At 51.2% G+C, this 17,159-nt stretch overlaps 1 protein-coding gene across 1 annotated transcript; it reads left to right on the top strand.

Annotated features, from left to right (window-relative positions):
• The first annotated feature begins 1,079 nt into the window (after positions 1 to 1,079).
• LOC116819405 (interleukin-36 receptor antagonist protein-like) lies at positions 1,080 to 4,944 on the top strand. Its single transcript, XM_032771101.1, has 4 exons — positions 1,080 to 1,197; positions 2,179 to 2,301; positions 2,797 to 2,921; positions 4,735 to 4,944. The coding sequence occupies exons 1-4, from the start codon at positions 1,080 to 1,082 to the stop codon at positions 4,942 to 4,944; spliced, it is 576 nt and encodes a 191-aa protein (XP_032626992.1).
• The last annotated feature ends 12,215 nt before the right edge of the window (positions 4,945 to 17,159 follow it).

The following is a 17,159-nucleotide window of genomic DNA, read 5'->3' as shown; positions in this document are numbered from 1 at the left end:
CCTACCAAGGCGTAAACTGGGAGCAATGCAGGTGCAGCTCCCATGTCTGAGAACCTCGGCTCCCCCAGGGGAGAGAAATCTCACTGCTCCTTGTTCTTTCCCCAGTGACCCTGAGAGTCCCATCTCCACGGCAGAATCGGCCTCCACACACACGGTACTGATCTGCGCTCATGTCACCCTGCCCCATGTATAAATATTTGAGTCCCGGTTGAGCCCAGGGACAGAGGCAGCCAGATACGCAGAGCGTTGGGCCATAGCGGATCCCAAAGGGGCACAGCCTCCTGGTGGGGACCCAGCCTGGCCTCCTGGACCTGCTCTGGGGCCCGCTTTGCAGGGGCTGTTCCCTGGCTCTACCCCCAGGTGCCTATCCGGAGCAGAGCAGCAAGGGATGGGATTGCCAGTGGCCCACTGGGTTAAGGGGGGATCAGTTACTAACTGACCCTGGTGTCTGTCATTCCCTGGCTCCGGCCTGGCTGGAGAAACCCCCCTTGCCCAGCACATCCTGCCAGCAGCTAACGGGCGCTGTGAGGCCTGGATCCTCCTGCGTAGGGCAGCCTGGGTTGGCCGAGCCCTGTTGGTGCAGTTGGGATGACAACCTGGCCCCAGCTAGCCAGTCCAGAGCCTTCTCAGAGCGGCAGAGAGGGGTCACCACCCATAGCCCCCCGGCTGCATCCTGGGCCAGGCTCTAGCGGGGAAGCATCCCACCCCTGGCAGCATTGCCAATGGCCAGTCCACGGCCTTCATCCTGCCGCGGCCATGGGGCGGGCGTCCCCTTTGGCGATTCCATGGGGAGCTGCCCTGGAACTGGGCCAAGGGAGGTAAGATGAAGAACGAGCTGAGATCCAAGCCCATCAGGTTGCTTGGCAGGTGAGGCTCACTCCCACCCCTGCACACCCCATGCCATGTGCTGCTGTCTGCAAAGATCTGAAGGGGGCAGTGGGCCAAAGATGGGCCCTGCTCTGCCACCTCCCCCCACCGATCCTGGCTCAGCAGGGCCAATGGGGCTCCTCCTATGGGACCAGCCTGCCTGAGAGCTGGTGTCCATCTGTCCTTCCCAGCCACCCCGCTCCCACCAGGATATGACAAGCACCGGGCACACGTCCCCAGCATGGCCAGGAGCTGGGAGGACGCCAGGACCCTATTCCCAGCCCGACAACAGCAACCTGGTGGATCTGTTCAACAAGTTCTTCAGTCAGAGTAAGAACCCGCAGGATCCCCACTTTCTGGGTGCTGACTCTCCTCCAGCCGGGGCACTGCCCACCCTGCCCTGGCCAGTGCCCTGCCGCAGCCCAGCAGCCCACTGAGCTCAAGTCTAGCATTAGATCTCAACGCGCCTGACGCCAGTAACATCCTTCCAGGGGAGCAGAGAGGGGACGGGCGGGTGAGGGGTTCTGGGGGGGGCTGCAGGGAGTGTGGAGGAGACAATAGGAGGGGCAGGGTGCATTTGTTAGTCTCTAAGGTGCTACAAGTACTCCTGTTCTTTTTACAGACAGAGCAGGCACTGGCAGTGCACTGGTAGGGAGGGGAGGGCCAGCTCCGGCTTTTTTGCCGCCCCAAGCAGAAAAAAAGGGGGGAGCGGGGCCACTGGAGCAGCAAAGCAGGGGGGAAAAAAATGGCGCGGCTGGAGCGGCAAAGCGGGGAGGGGGGGAAACAATGGCACAGCCGGCAAAGCAGGGGAAAACAAAACAAAAAACCCGACAGGGCAGCTGGAGCCCGGGACTCCCTGTGCTGCAGAGTGCGTGCCCGGTCTAATGAGGGGGAGAAGGAGGGAGCTAGGGGGAGAGAAAGAAGGGGAGCAGCCAGTGCTTCAGTGGGGCGCTTGCCACGCGGCCTCAACCACTGCGGCACCTGCCGGGAGGGCTCCGCTCCGGTCGGCAGGAAGGGAAGGTCGTGGGCTGCCCTGCCGAGTTTGCTGCAGGGCGCTCCCCTCCTCCGCCCCCTATAGGGCGGCCAGAGCAGTGAACAAAAAACAAAACAAAACATAACCAAAAAAAAAAGCAGCCATGCCGCCCTAGGTTTGGGCGGAAGCTGCCCTGTAGAATCTGCCACCCCAAGCACAAGCTTGCTCAACTGGTGCCTGGAGCCGGCCCTGAGGGAGGCGGGGGCAGAGTGCAGATCTCTTTACCCCGAGCACCCTCCTCTTCTGCCCTGTTCTCCCTTTGCCACGCTCCATTTCAGGACCTGCCATCATGACCGTGCCAGGGCCCAGCCTTTTCACCCTACGTGACACCAGCCAGAAAGTCGTCCGCTGCCACCACAACCGCCTCATGGCCTCCCCCCAGACCGCCAACACCCTTCCAGGTGGGCTGCAGGCCAGCTCCTCCATGCTGCACCAGCTCCTCCGTACTGCGCCAGCTCCTCCGTGCTGTGCTGCCTGGCCTTCCCAACGGGCAGGGCAAGACAGGCCCTGACACCCCAGCAGGCACAAACACCTGGCCAGTCCAGGCATGGGCAGGCAAGGGGTCAGGGACATTGTGGGGCCAAAACAGCCCCTAGGGTCACTTAGCCAGACTCAGGGACAAAGAGTCCACCCCATTCCTGCCCCTGCATTGAGGGAGTATCACAGACCAGCCACAATTACCCCGCCTGTGCAAGGGATTCTCCCCTGGCTGCCACAGCGGGACGGGGGTCCTTGCCCCAGGCAGTCCCAGTGGCCGAGGGCCAGGCCCAGGCTAGGAGATGGGCTGTGCTGCAGGGGAGAGGAGCGATGCTGCACAGGTCCTGACACCCCCGGCCTCCACTCGTCTGTAGCTCACCCCCCATCCCGCTCCCCTCCTCTATGCTCTGTGTTCCTAGAGAAGATCAGTGTGGTGCCCAACCAGTTCATGGACCCCAGCCATTTCCCCATCATTATGGGCATCGATGGAGGGACTCGCTGTCTGTCTTGCGGCACTTCGGCCCAGCCCACCCTCATGCTGGAGGTGAGCATCTATCACTGGGGAGTCGGGCCTAGGGCATTCTAATATCTTCCTAGCGTGACCACGCTGCTGCCTCCTCTCCCGTTCCCGATCACCTACTCCCAGCCCCCCTCCAGTCCCCCTTCCCCCCACTCCCCCATCCCTCCTATTCCACTTTCCCCATAGACCCCTCCCATTCCCCATCACCTGATCCCCATTCCCTGGCCCACTCCCTGTCCCCTCTTCTATCCTCCACTCCTCCCACTTCCCAATCTCCTAGGCCTGCCCCTAGGCACACTGCTAACCCCCCACTCCAAAATCTCTCCCCCCATCTCTCCTGTCCCACTCCCCATCCCCTCCCCAGTGTCCCAGCCCCACCTCCCCATCACCTGTCCCTCTCCCTGCATCTCCCAGCAGAGCCTTTGGACTCAGCAGATCCACTCCCCTTAGGTCCTGTCATCCAATCTGCCAACTTCTGTGACTTCAAGGAGTGGTTAGCCCAGACGCGGGAGCTGGATTCTTTACCGGCTCCGGCATCATCAGAAGAGTCATCACCCAATACCCAGGGGCCTTTCAGTGAAGGTAGTGGGGTATTATGGGCACAAGCAAGGGCAGGGGGCAACATGGGGTCTAGGTGCCAGGACAATAGTCATGGTCCAAACACATGCAATTGGGCCTCAGACTCTATTCATGGTGCTAATGCTCGAGCCAGAAACAACCCCCATGTTCCAATTCCCCCTCGCCTTCTAAGTGCCCCCTTTCTGCTGGACACAATAATGCCAATTATCCTCTTGGGCTCCCTAAGAGTCCAGCCCAAGTTCTCTTGGGTCTGGTAACACTCCATCCCCAGGGCCAGCTTATGATCTCACATAGTGCAACTAGCCATCGAGAGCCCCAAACACTGTCCTTTTATCTCACATGTGGTGCACACACTCCTCGGACCTGGTCCATCAACACACCTCATATCCCAGCTCCTGCATCAGCTGCCACACCCAGGAGTCCTTCGGTTCTCACCCAGTCTTTGATCCAGCCAGCCCTGCCCTTTTCGCTGGAGTCCTTCCCAGGTTCTGCCTGGCTTCCAAGCCTCTGCCTGGGAAAGGTAGCAGACAAACCCCTTTGGCGGTGTCCCAGCCCTCTGGCCTTCTCAGCCTCCTGGCCGTGGCTTGACAGGTCAGCCGGCTAGCTCATCAATTGCCCTATGTCTTTCTCAGGGACTGCTAGGATTATAACAGGGTTTAAAAGAGAACTTGATAAATTCATGGAGGTTAAGTCCATTAATGGCTATTAGCCAGGATGGGTAAGGAATGGTGTTGCTAGACTCTGTTTGTCAGAGGGTGCAGATGGATGGCAGGAGAGAGATCACGTGATCATTACCTGTTAGGTTCACTCCCTCTGGGGCACCTGGCATTGGCCACTGTTGGAAGACAGGATACTGGGCTGGATGGATCTTTGGTCTGACCCAGTACGACCGTTCTTATGTTCTTAAGCGCCCCATCACAGCCATCTTCCTCTCACTTATTAGCCACAGACCCTGCCCCATCCTTTCAGTCAGGTGAACTGGGACTCAGGGTTGCTGGACCCATGTCACTAACAGGGGCTGAGCTCCTGGGTTCAATTTCTGGCACTGACAGTGGGGGGCAGGAGGAGGTCAGGAAAAGAGCCTGTTGCTTTGGAATTTGGCATGCCTGACTCAGAGTCACAGATCAGAGCCAAGCCATGTGTTAGCAACTTATTTTCCTACTGAAGTCAATAGGGCAGATGGCAGATCCCCTCCTCCCCACCCCTAATCTGCATCTCCATTTCTAACTGGCCTCTCTCGTGCCCCCCACCCCTCCAGGACAAGAAAATCATGGACTTGTACCAGAACAGCCAGGAAGCCAAGCGTTTCACCTTTACCTGCTCTGCCACTGGCAGCACACACCGCTTCGAGTCGGTCGCCTTCCCGGGCTGGTACCTGAGCACGTCCCCCAGAAACGACCAGCCCCTCCAGGTGACCAACCGCCTTGGGGAGGCCGAAATCACCAACTTCTACTTTAAGAAAGTTTAAAGTCACAGAGGCCAGGGTCCTGTCCCCAGGCTGCTCACCCCCTCCCCAGTGCAGTGCGAGGGAGTTTTCCCATTGACACTTGTGCACGCGAAATATGCCTGCGATTCCTGAGCATGTGGTGATTGGATGACCCTGGCTAGATTCAGCTGTTACCTGCATCCATGCAGAGCCCCAGGGCGCTTGGCTAAGGGCAGGGTTGCTTTCAGAATCACCCCATGGCTCTAGTATTACTCAGAGACAGTTTTTCTATGGTATTGTATGGTCTTCAAAGAGAAACTGAAGAGCTACAATTCATATGAAAACTTAACACCATCAATTTAGGCTTGAATAGGGACTGGGAGTGGCTGGCTCACTACAAAAGCGATTTTCCCTCTCTTGGTATTGACACCTCCTCATCAATTATTGGGAATGGGCCACATCCACCCTGACCAAATTGGCCTTCAACATTGGTTCTTCACTTGTAAGGTAACTCCCTTCTCTTCGTGTGCCAATATACATTTAAGCCTGTGTCTGTAATTTTCACTCCATGCATCTGAAGAAGTGGGTTTTTTACCCATGAAAGCTTATGCTCAAATAAATCGGTTAGTCTTTAAGGTACCACCAGACTCCTCGTTGTTTTTGTGGATACAGACTAACACGGCTACCCCCTCTGATACTTGGGGCTTATAGTGAATCACAAACTGAATATGAGTCAACAGTATGATGCAGTTGCACAAAAGGTTAATATCATTCTGAGGCGTTGTTATGCCGTTCACTCACCGCTGGTGGCGCCTCCTTTGGCCATCCTGGGGATTAGCTTTTCCAGGTGCTGGGCCCCCCCCTCTGGCAGTGTATCTCACATTGTCTCTCCCTGCGGCCCCTCTTGCTTCAGGAACTGTAGCCTTCTCTTAGAGACTTAGCCCTCTGCCGATCACTACATTGTTTCCCCTTCCAGCGGTTGCCCACGGTCCTTCTGCACAAAGTCTCAGGCAGTCTTCTCCGGCGCTGTCCTACTGGTGCCACTTCTCCAGTGGCTGGGAGGGAAACCCAGGCCTGCTCACTATTCCAGGTTCCAGTCCAGGGAACAGCAGCCCAGCAATTCTGGGCTTTCCTTTCCCAGCCTTCCCTGCCCATTCCCTGGACTGCTTCCAGCGATAGGCTCCGACTCTGTGGATGCTCCGAGGCTGGAGCACTCACAGGGAAAAAATGGTGGTGCTGAGCACCCAATGGCAGCACCCCTATCAGCTCCCTCTTCCTCCCCCAAGCACCTCCTGCCAGCTGATGGGCCCTGCATCTTCAGGAACTCTAGTCTGTTTCAAAAGCTGCACGAAGAGACTTTTTTCCCAGACTAGAAAATAACTGTTGGGGATGTTGACATGCCTACAGTTATCCTTGGCGACTCAACCTACCCCTTAATGCCATAGCTCATGAAGCCATACACAGGCAGCCCGGACAGTAGTCAGGAGCTGTTCAGCTATAGGCTGAGCAAGTGCAGAATGGTGGTAGAATATGCATTTGCATGTTTGAAAGTGCACTGGTGCAGTTTACTGACTCGGATAAACCTCAGCGAAACCAATATTCCCATTGTTATTACTGCTTGCTGTGCGCTTCACAATATCTGTGAGAGTAAGGGGGGAGATGTTTATGGCGGGGTGGGAGGTTGAGGCAAATCGCCTGGCCTCTGATTACGCGCAGCCAGACACCAGGGTGGTTAGAAGATTACAGGAGGGCCCACTGTGCATCAGAGAAGCTTTGAAAACCAGTTTCATGACTGGCCAGGCTACGTTGTGAAAGTTCTGTTTGTTTCTCCTTGATGAAACCTTTCCCCACTTGGTTCACTCTACTTCCCTGTAAGCTAGCCACCCTCCCCTCCCCCCTTCGATCACCACTTGCAGAGGCAATAAAGTCATTGTTGCTTCACATTCATGCATTCTTTATTAATTTATCACACAAATAGGGGGATAACTGCCAAGATAACCCGGAAGGGGTGGTGGAGGAGGGAAGCACCGGGTGGAGTGGTGGAGGAGGGAAGGACAAGGCCACACTGCACTTTAAAACTTATTGAATGCCAGCCTTCTGTTGCTTGGGCAATCCTCTGAGGTGGAGTGGTCTGGTGGAGAAAGCCCACCCCCACGCATTCTAACACGTCTGGGTGAGGGGGATATGGAACTTGGGGAGGAGGGTGGTTGGTTACACAGGGGCTGTAGCGGTGGTCTGTGCTCCTGCTGCCTTTCCTGCAGCTCAGTCATACACTGGAGCGTATGAATTTGATGCTCCAGCAGCCTGAGCATTGACTCCTGCCTTCTGTCAGCAAGCTGACATCACCTATCATCTTCAGCCCATCACTTACTCTCTTTAGCCCACCTATCCTTGCGTTCATATTGTGCTTTCCTGCACTCTGACATTGCCTGCCTCCATGCATTGTGCTGTGCTCTGTCAGTGTGGGAGGACAGCAGGAGCTCAGAGAACATTTAATCCCAAGTGCGTTTTTTTTACCTTCTAATCTTAGCTAGCCTCTGGGAAGGAGAAACATATGCAGCTGGTGCAGGAAAAAAAAGGGAGAGTGATAGTTAAAAAGACACCTTTTATAGAACAATGGGTACACACTTTCATGGTAAACCTTGCTGTTACCATTACATAGCACATGTGCTTTCGTTACAAGGTCGCATTTTGCCTCTTATCGAGGGAGGGCCTGCCAGTTTGGTGTGAGAGGTCACTCACGCAGGGCCAAGCAACAGAATTCAGCTTGCAGGCAGCCATGGTAAGCCACAGTCTTTTGGCTTCTTTAACCTTCATAATATGTGGGAATGGTTTCAAACAGCATCACCCTCATTTCCCATACCAAGCGGCTGTTGGGTCAGCCATTTAAAATGGGTTGGCAATTTAAAAGGAGGGGCTGAGGTTTGCGGGTTAGCGTGCAACACAAACCCAACTAACTCCCCCACACCCCCCCCCACACCCTATTCTCTGGGATGATCGTTTCACTCCTCCCCGCACCGTATGGCTAACAGTGGGGATGATTTCTGTTCAGCCATAGGCAAACAGCCCAGCAGGAACGGCCACCTCTGAATGTCCCCTTAATAAAATTCCCCTATTTCAACCAGGTGACAATGAATAATATCACTCACCTGAGGATAACACAGTGAGATAAAGAATGGATGTTGTTTGAATGCCAGCAAACACCAGGACCATACGCTGCCATGCTTTCTTATGCAATGATTCCAGACTACGTGCTACTGTCCTGGCATGGTAAAGTGTCCTACCATGGAGGACGGAATAAGTCTGCCCTCCCCAGAAATCTTTTGCAAAGGCTTTCATAGTACCTCCAGGAGAGCTTTATGGAGATGTCCCTGGAGGATTTATGCTCCATTCCCATACACATTAACAGACTTTTCCAGTAGCTTTACTGGCCAAGAATGCATCCCAAGTCTTCAGGGCAAATTAATCATTAAACACGCTTGCTTTTAAACCATGTACAATATTTACAAAGGTACACTCACCAGAGGTCCCTTCTGCGCCTTCAAGGTCTGTGAACCTGCCTTGGGTGGGTTGGGAGGGTACTGGGTCTAGGGTGATAAACAGTTCCTGGCTGTTGGGGAAAACGTTTTCTCAGCTTGCCTGCTGTGCACTATCTTCAACGTCCTCCTAATCATCATCTTCCTCGTCCCCAAAATCTGCATCCCTGTTGTGTGAGAATCCATTGACGGAGTCCACGCACATGGCTGGGGTAGTTGTGGGGGCACCCCCTAGAATATCATGCAGCTTATCATAGAAGTGGCATGTCTGGGGCTTTGACCTGGAGTGGCCATTTGCCTCTCTGGTTCTTTGGCAGGCTTGCCTGAGATCCTTAAGTTTCACATGGCACTGCTGCGGGTCCCTGTTATAGCCTCTGTCCTTCATGCCCTTGGAGATTTTTTCAAATATTTGGGCATTTCGTCTTTTGAAACGGAGTTCTAATAGCATGGCTCTGTCTCCCCAAACAGCAATCAGATCTCGTACCTCTCATTCGGTCCATGCTGGAGCTCTCTTGTGATTCTGGGACTCCATGGTCACCTCTGCTGATGAGCTCTGCACGGTCACCTGTGCTGATCAGCTTGCCACGCTGGCCAAACAGGAAATGAAATTCAAAAGTTCGTGGGGCTTTTCCTGTGTACCTGGCCAGAGCATCTGAGTTGAGAGTGCTGTCCAGACCAATCACAATGGAGCACTCTGGGATAGCTCCTGGAGGCCAGTACTGTCGAATTGCATCCACACTACTCCAAATTCGACCCAGCAGGGTCGATTTCAGCACTAATCCTCTCATCAGGGAGGAGTACAGAAATCGATTTTAAGAGCCCTTTAAGTCGACAAAAATGGCTTCGTCGTTTGGACGGGTGCAGGGTTAAATCGCACTAACGCTGCTAAATTTGACCTAAACTCGTAGTGTAGACCAGGGCATAGTTAAAGTGAAACCCAGGTTCTAACCTACATGCCTAACCAGGTAAGCTAGCCCAGATTCAAAACATATATAAACCTGGGTAAGAGGGCTGTATGTGTGGACAGGAGGCGTGTTTGGGCTTAACCCTGGGTACAAGTCTGTGTTAACTCTGCAGTGAAGATAAACTGGAAAAAGATATTCTTATACTGGAATAAGAGTATCCACAAGGGAGTTATACCAGTATAACTACAGGAGTTTAAACTCAGACCTTAGCTCAGAGATAGGCAAACTATGACCTGTGGGCCAATCCAGCCCATGGGACCATCCTGCTCAGCCCCTGAGCTCCTGGCCCAGGAGGCTAGCCCCTGGCCCTTTCCCAGCTCTTTCCCCTCCCCACAGCCTCAGCTCGCTTCGCTGCCGGCGCAATGCTCTGGGCAGAGGAAGCTGTGAGCTCCTGGGGCAGCGCAGCTGCAGAGCCAGCCCTGACCCGGTCAATCTAGTAGACTAGATGTGGTGGCGGCAGCCAGAGCGGTGTGACCTTGGGCTGCCGACTGGGCAGCAAAGCTTAGTGTTGCCAGTCACCAGCTGCTCCAGGCAGCGCAGTAAGGGCGGCAGGGAAGCGGGGGGAGAGGGTTGGAGCTAGAGGGCAGGGAAGTTCCGGTTGGTGGTGTCAAGGGAATGGGGCTGCTGGATAGGTTCCGGGGCACTGTGCTATATATATCTCTGCTCCCATGGCAATGACAGTTTCTTACAGCTCAATACCTATCAGGGTCCAAAGGTACATGTCCAGCAGCATTAATTTAGGGCGGGGAACAAGGGTTGAATCGCGCCGGTGCCAGGGTTCACGCCGAGCCGCAAGCACCAGGCATAGGAGGCGGTGGTTTGGAATGGGCTTCGTCGGTCGCAGCGGGCCTAGGATCAATGCGGACCAGCGCATGAGGGGCCGGCGGTGGGATGGGACAAGGGTCCCAGGAAGGCCATCAGGAATGAGAAGAGGGTTTGGATGGGGTGGGGAGGGTCTGGGGGCAGTCAGGGGATAGGGAGTTGCGGGGGTGGATGGGTCAGGGATCCTGAGTGGGCCATCAGGGAACGGAGGGGTTAGATGGGGCAGGAGTCCCAGGGGGGCAGATGAAGGTGGGGGCTGGGCCATGACCCCCTCCCCTAACTGGCTCTCCATACAATTTACAAAACCTGATGCAGCCCTCAGGCCAAACAGTTTGCTTACCCCGCCTTAGCTTATACCTAGTATAACTTTCCCATGTAGATAAGGCCTTAGCATACCAAAGAGACATTTAAGAGGTGACCAGATCACAGTCTACAAGTGCCTACAAAAGGGAAGAGATTTCGGATAGTTTAGGAGTCTTTTATCTACCAGATAAAAGCAGAACAAGATCGCCTAGATGAAAGCTGAAGCCAGACAAATTGAGACTAGAAATAAGGGTCACATTTTTAACAGTGAGGGCAGTTAGCCACTGGAATAATTCACCTAGGGACGTGGAGAATTCTCCATCACTTGGATTCTTTACATCAAGACTGGGTGTGACTTTCTAAATTATGCTCTAGCTCAACCACAAGATATGGGCTGGATGCAGGAATCCCTAGGGGAAGGTCTGAGGTCTGTGCTTTGCAGGAGGTTAGACTAGTTGATCATAAGGGTCCATACTGGCCTCGAAATCTATGAATATATACTGGTGGCTGTACTTCCCTCTCCCCCTCCCACCTCCCGCCCACATTGCAGTGAAACATACTGCAAACAACTGGCTGGAAGAAGATGCAAATGATGCTGCCTGAGATGAGGCTGTCTCTCCTCAGAATTCTTAAATAAAAGCCCAGCTGAAAACTCATCATACAAAAACATTGTTTGTTGTATCTTTGAAATTCCCTCTCCCCCATCAGGGACAGAGATTCACAGGTTTCACTTGAGTTCACCAAAGTCTTCTAGGGTACAGATCGTGTGAAATGTCCTGTGTTGTACATACTGTAGAACAGGGGTCGGCACCCTTTCGGAAGTGCTGTGCCGAGTCTTCATTTATGCACTCTAATTTAAGGTTTTGCATGCCGGTCATACATTTTAAGATTTTTAGAAGGTCTCTTTCTATAAGTCTATAATATAGAACTAAACTATTGTTGTATGTAAAATAAATAAGGTTTTTTAAATGTTTAAGAAGGTTCATTTAAAACGAAATTAAAATGCAGAGCCCCCTGGACCGGTGGTCAGGACCTGGGCAGTGTGAGTGCCACTGAAAATCAACTCGCGTGCAGCCTTCGGCACCTGTGCCATAGGTTGCCTACTCCTGCCGTAGAACCTCAGTGTTATGGATACCTCGGGAATGGAGGCTGTTCGTAACTCTGAAATGTTCCTAACTCTGAACAAAATATTATGGTGGTTCTTCCAAAAGTTTATGACTGAACATTGGTTTAACACAGCTTTGAAACTTTACTAGGCAGAAGAAAAATGCTGCTTTTAACCATCTTAATTTAAATGAAACAAGCACAGAAACAGTTTCCTTACCTTGTCAAATCTTTTTTTTTTTTAACTTTCCTTTTATTTTTTTAGTGGTTTTCATTTAACATAATTCTGTACTAAATTTGCTGTTTTCTTTTTCTTTCTTTCTCTCTGGTCCCTGCTGCTGCCTGATCTCATACTTCTGGTTGCAAATGAGGTGTGTGGTTGACCAGTCAGTTTGTAACTCTGGGGTTCGTAACTCTGAGGTTCTACTGTAATTGCTTTTCTGGGAATAGTCTCAGGTTTCTGATGTAACTTCCCCAGAGCAAGTGTCTATTTCCTGTATGTCATCAGATAGTGGAATTAGGTAAGCACTTCCTGATGGCCTGAGGTCACTCTGCAGACACTCTGCCCCAGTTTACTTCCCTGAACACCTCAAAAACTCCAGATCACAATCCAAAGTTAGTTACAACACTCGCCTTTTGCGGGTCCCATTTATTTGATCCTCTGGGTACACACTGGCTTACAGGCCCTCACTCCAGTTCAGTGTCTCTGTCTCCCTTAGGGACTCACCAACCCCTCTTCCCAGAGCTGGGTCTCTAATTCATTGTTCCTCCTATAAGGCAGTCATTACTCCTGGGCTTTTCCCAGCTCGAACTCTGCTTCCAAACCAGCCCTGGTGTCAGGGTCTTCCCTGCAGGACCTTCTCTCACTCTCTGCCGGTTCCTGAGCTTCCCTCTCTCTCCTGCAGCTTTTCTAGGGACACCCATCCTCTGTTATGCACCCTTCATTTTCCCCACCTGGAAAATGTTAAGTGATCCATCTCCTGTCACCTATTCCCAACTTCTGACAGTCAGAGGCCTAGGAACACCCAGAGCATGGGGTAGCATACCTGCCCATCTTGGCTAATAGCCATTGATGGACCTATCCTCCATGATGGGCCTATCCTCATGTCTAATTCTTTTTTGAACCCAGTTATACTTTTGGCCTTAACAACATCCTCTGGCAACGAGTTCCACATGTTGACTGTGCATTGTGTGACGAAGAACTTCCTTTTGTTTGTTTTAAACCTGCTGCCTATTAATTTCATTGGTGACCCCTGGTTCTGGAGGTATGTGAAGGAGTAAATAACACTTCCCTATCCACTTCCTCCACACCAGTCATGATTTTATAGACCTCTATCATATGCCCCCTTAGTTGTCTCTTTTCCAAGCTGAATAGTCTCTCTTCACATGGAAGCTGTTCCAAACCCTTAATCCTACACCAAGCCCAAAGTAACCTCCTGTAGAAATGTGCATAGTACATTACTTTTTCCCTTCTTGCAAGAGAATTGCCAAAGGTATCACGACCCTGCTGCCTGGAGCAATATTTTGACTGAAACTTTTTGGGGGCAAAAAAAAAATGCAGATTTGGTGATACAAACACATTTTATGAATTCACATCAGTTTTACTGAATTGGGTTTTGGTTGTGTGTGACATTCTGTATCTTGGGGGAGCATATTGTAACCCCCATGTTCTTCATTTTCATACAATCGTGATCTCATGTATAAAGCATGGCTTGTAAGGTATCAGGGGAAAGGTTATGATCTGCTGAAAGTCATTTCTCTATCCATATATGTGTATCTTTAATGCATATGAAGTTATGAGAATTGTGTGGTATGATGGTCACTAAAACATGCTGTAAGTTGGGGAATCAGCCAGATATTAGCTCCCCAAAGGCAACAGCAAGGAAAGTAACCAACGCCCGGGCGGGATGTGAAACAAACCATCAACAGCCATTGTCCAGCAAGGGAGCTACAATGCAATGACTCCCCTGCATGAGGCCACACCAGGGGAATTACTCAACCTTGCGTGGGAGAGACTCACCAATGCCCCCAAGACATGCCTGGACTTGTGCTCCCCAAGCACATGGACCGAGAATATAAAACAGACCCAGTGGATACATACTGGGCCCTTCTCCTGCCCCCACCTATGCTGAAAGCAACCAAGACACTGAGAAGAAGACAAGACTCCAATACAGGATATTGGCCCAGGTTTAAGGAGCAAACCTGCAAATTAAGGACTGCAGTATCCAATGCGGTGAAAAAAACTGCTTAATCTAGTTACTGCCCAGTCTAATAGGGTTGGGAGTTTAGACTGCATGCTTATATTTTATTTTATTTTATTTTTGTAACTAGTCTGACTTGTTATGCTTTGACTTATAATCACTTAAAATCTATCTTTATAGTTAATACATTTGTGTGTTTATTCTACCCGAAGCAGTGCATTTGGTTTGCAGTGTGTCACAGGCTCCCCTTGGGGTAACAAGCCTGGTACAGATCAATTTCTTTGTTAAATTGACAAACTCATATAAGCTTTCAGTGTCCAGCGGGCATAACTGGGCACTGCAAGATGGAGGTTCCGAGGGCTGTGTCTGGGACCGGAGATATTGGCTAGTGTCATTCGCTTGCAAGTAGCTGGGAGCAGCTTACATGCCAGAGGCAGTGGGGGTTCTCACAACAGTGCAGGGTAAGGCTGGTTCCCAGAGTCAAGGACTGGGGTGACCTAGCAGATCACCAGTCCAGACAACACCAGAGGGGAAAGTTAGAGGGGGTAAGGGGGAAAAAAACATGAAAAAATTCCCCCCCAAATTGAAATGTTTTGTTTTTTCAGTTTGAAAAGAATTTTTGTTTCAAACTTCCCTTTAGTTTTAAGAAAATCTAAATAATTTGAAAAAGGTCAAAATTGAAATGAAACATTCAGCAAGACCTGAAATGAAATCCATTGCCCCCCAGTTCTATTTCCACCCTCCTCTACCATACCGCAGTATGAAAACTAGGAGAAGGCTGCAGGGAAATCAGTCATTGATTCTGAGAGGCAGGAACCACAGGCTGACCCAGGTATTTTGATTCTACGTGGGTTCTTATCCCACCCCCATCACCATGGCATCTGGGTGCTTTCCAGTCGTGTATTAAGCAGCATGACTCACATCCGCCACATGTGGTTCATTGTGTGCGTGGTGTGGTTGGGTCGAGTTCTGTTTGTTTTGCAAGGCCCATGCTGCTCTGTGTTGCTCTCAGCGTAGATTGGTCAAAAAAGGGCAGCCAGCTCTTGAGATGGGGGATGAAGAGGTTTGCCTTGGTCCTTAGCTCTCGAGGGAGTTTGTCTCACAGTCTAGTACCAGTCCCTGAGGATGCTCCATCTTCTTGCCCTGGGGGTAGAAAGTTTCATGAGGCCTGAGGGGCACATCTGGTGACCCCAGTTCAATCCAGGCGCTTTGGAAATGGGGCACCTTGGAGATACGGCCCGACCCCTTGAACTTGAATTGCCTCAGCTACAGCTACTTCTCAGAGCAGCCTGGTGGCCTAGGCTGTCTGAAGCAGCCATCTCCCTTTGCAAGGTGGGCTGTCACAGGGTGGCTGGCCCTTAAGGGGAGAAAGGCCACTGGTCACCTGCTGGGTAGGTGGGATTCTCTACAGGAGGTCAGACTAGCTGATCATAAAGTTGTCTTTTGGCCTGAAAATCTGTGAGATCTCAGAAAAAGACAAGGGGAAATGGATCTCATTAACCAGCTTCTGGTATGTAGCTTTTCCAGTTATAACGCAGAGGCAGGACAGGCCCAGATGCAATGTATAAACAAGCAAATACATTTAACAGAGGGGAATGCACTGTCAGCTAGTCCTTTCTGGGAAGCCCTTGACTTTGGGATGTTTTGTCAGGCCCCAAAGCACTGGAAGCCACTTAGCAATGCTCCTTACCCAGCCATAGAGGTCAAGCCAGAGGGTTGCACTTCTTCTGTAGACTGCTGGATTGGAAGTTCCCTCCCATTGTTCAGGGCCCAGCCCTCAGAGAAGCTGAACCAGAGTAGATGGATTTTTCCATTCACCGGCAATTCGGGGGGGGGGGGGGAATTGGGGGTCAAAATTTTTAGCAAATTGAAAAAGTTTAAAAAAATTGTTCCGGGTCAAACAGAATCAACCTTAAACAAAGTATTTTCTTTAGCTGTTGAGCCTTTTCCACCTTTTTTTGAATAGTTCTTTAATAAAATGGAAGGAAATTTCAAACTGAAACCTTATGTTGAAGAAGGGAAAAATCAAAACGTTTGGGGAGAATTCTTTGCAAAAGCTGGTTCGGGCTGAAATAATTCAGTGACACTGACGTGAGTTCACTAAAAATGTTGGTGTCGTCAAATGTGCATTTTCCACTGAAAAAAGTTTCAGCTGGAAAACTTTCAGTTGGCTCTAGCCCAGAGCCTGTTTAGCCTGTGCCAGGGGAGGATTTGGGCCAGCGTATTTCATCTCACACAACAGGGCAGAGGATAAGCAAAACAACAGAGCCAGAGCCATGAGGGGCTAGAGGATCCAGATGTGGATATGGAGTTTGTTGCTAGAATTATTTATACTTCAATGAGGGCTGGTCAATTCTATCATTGCAAAAGCTCCAGTAAATTTCATTCACTCTTTCCCCACACCGTCTAGTGTCAGTCTGTATCAATATATAACAGTGTATTCCATATATATAAATAATGACCCCACCATGAGCCAGGGATTGAACCAGCATCAAGGGCATAAGCTTACGCCACTTGAACCAAAGGAGCAACTCCACCAGCTGGCACCAGTAGTGAGCTTTTATCATCTGTGTAGATTAGCTATGAGAAGGGGGCACAGCTCACTCAGCCAGTGTGTTTTACACAGAAACAGGTGCCCATTTCCAGGGATGGAAAAAATGTGTGTCTTTAACACATGACTAATAAACCTAACTTTCAGAGTCTGATTGCTGCTGGAGCTCCCACTGGGATGGGACTGCTTGGCTCCGCTCCCTGTGGGTGCCTTAAAGGCACAATCTAGCCCAAAATCTTTTTAAAGTAAAACTCAATGATCTCTGACTCCCCTGTGCAGCTGGTGGTGCTGAGGGGCTCGTCGCTCTTCTGGAAGGTGCAGCGGAACCACCCCAGGTAGGTGGCCGACTCAAAGCAGTGGGTGCTGCCTGTGAGAGTGTTGTTGAACGTGCAGTGCTTCGATTCCTCAAGATGTTCATACATATCCATGATGAGCCTGTCCTGTGGGAAGCAGAGAAGGAGACACTGCCATAGGGGAGATACGAACATTCTTTCCTCTGCTTTGATCCTGTGGAGAGTAGCTTAGGGGGGTCCCGTGTGGCACCATGGGGTAGCACAGGCTGGGAGGCAGAGAGCCTGAGAGAACCCCAGGGTCTGTTTGGATCCAGCAGCCTCAATAGAAAATCCCCTTTGATTCATCGCAGCCAAGTCCTGACTCTTCTCTGAAATGGAAGGCATCACAAGCCTTGCACAGGATGCAGCCTACCTCCAGCTAGAACTCAGAGAGACGTGTGCTCAGGGCAGAGTCTCTGATTACTTTCACTTTGGAACTTTAC

This window comes from Chelonoidis abingdonii, chromosome 2 (genome assembly GCF_003597395.2).
Source record: "Chelonoidis abingdonii isolate Lonesome George chromosome 2, CheloAbing_2.0, whole genome shotgun sequence".
In the NCBI taxonomy this organism is placed as follows: Eukaryota; Metazoa; Chordata; order Testudines; family Testudinidae; genus Chelonoidis; species Chelonoidis abingdonii.
Note: the sequence above shows the minus strand (reverse complement) of the source record. Positions and strands in the feature narration are given on the sequence as shown.

Bases quoted from the DNA above. Each gene is read 5' to 3' on its own strand.
- LOC116819405 (XM_032771101.1), top strand. From the start codon at position 1,080: ATGACAAGCACCGGGCACACGTCCCCAGCATGGCCAGGAGCTGGGAGG. The intron at 1,198-2,178 runs GTAAGAACCCGC...GCTCCATTTCAG, and splicing joins CAACAAGTTCTTCAGTCAGA to GACCTGCCATCATGACCGTG. The intron at 2,922-4,734 runs GTGAGCATCTAT...CCACCCCTCCAG, and splicing joins AGCCCACCCTCATGCTGGAG to GACAAGAAAATCATGGACTT.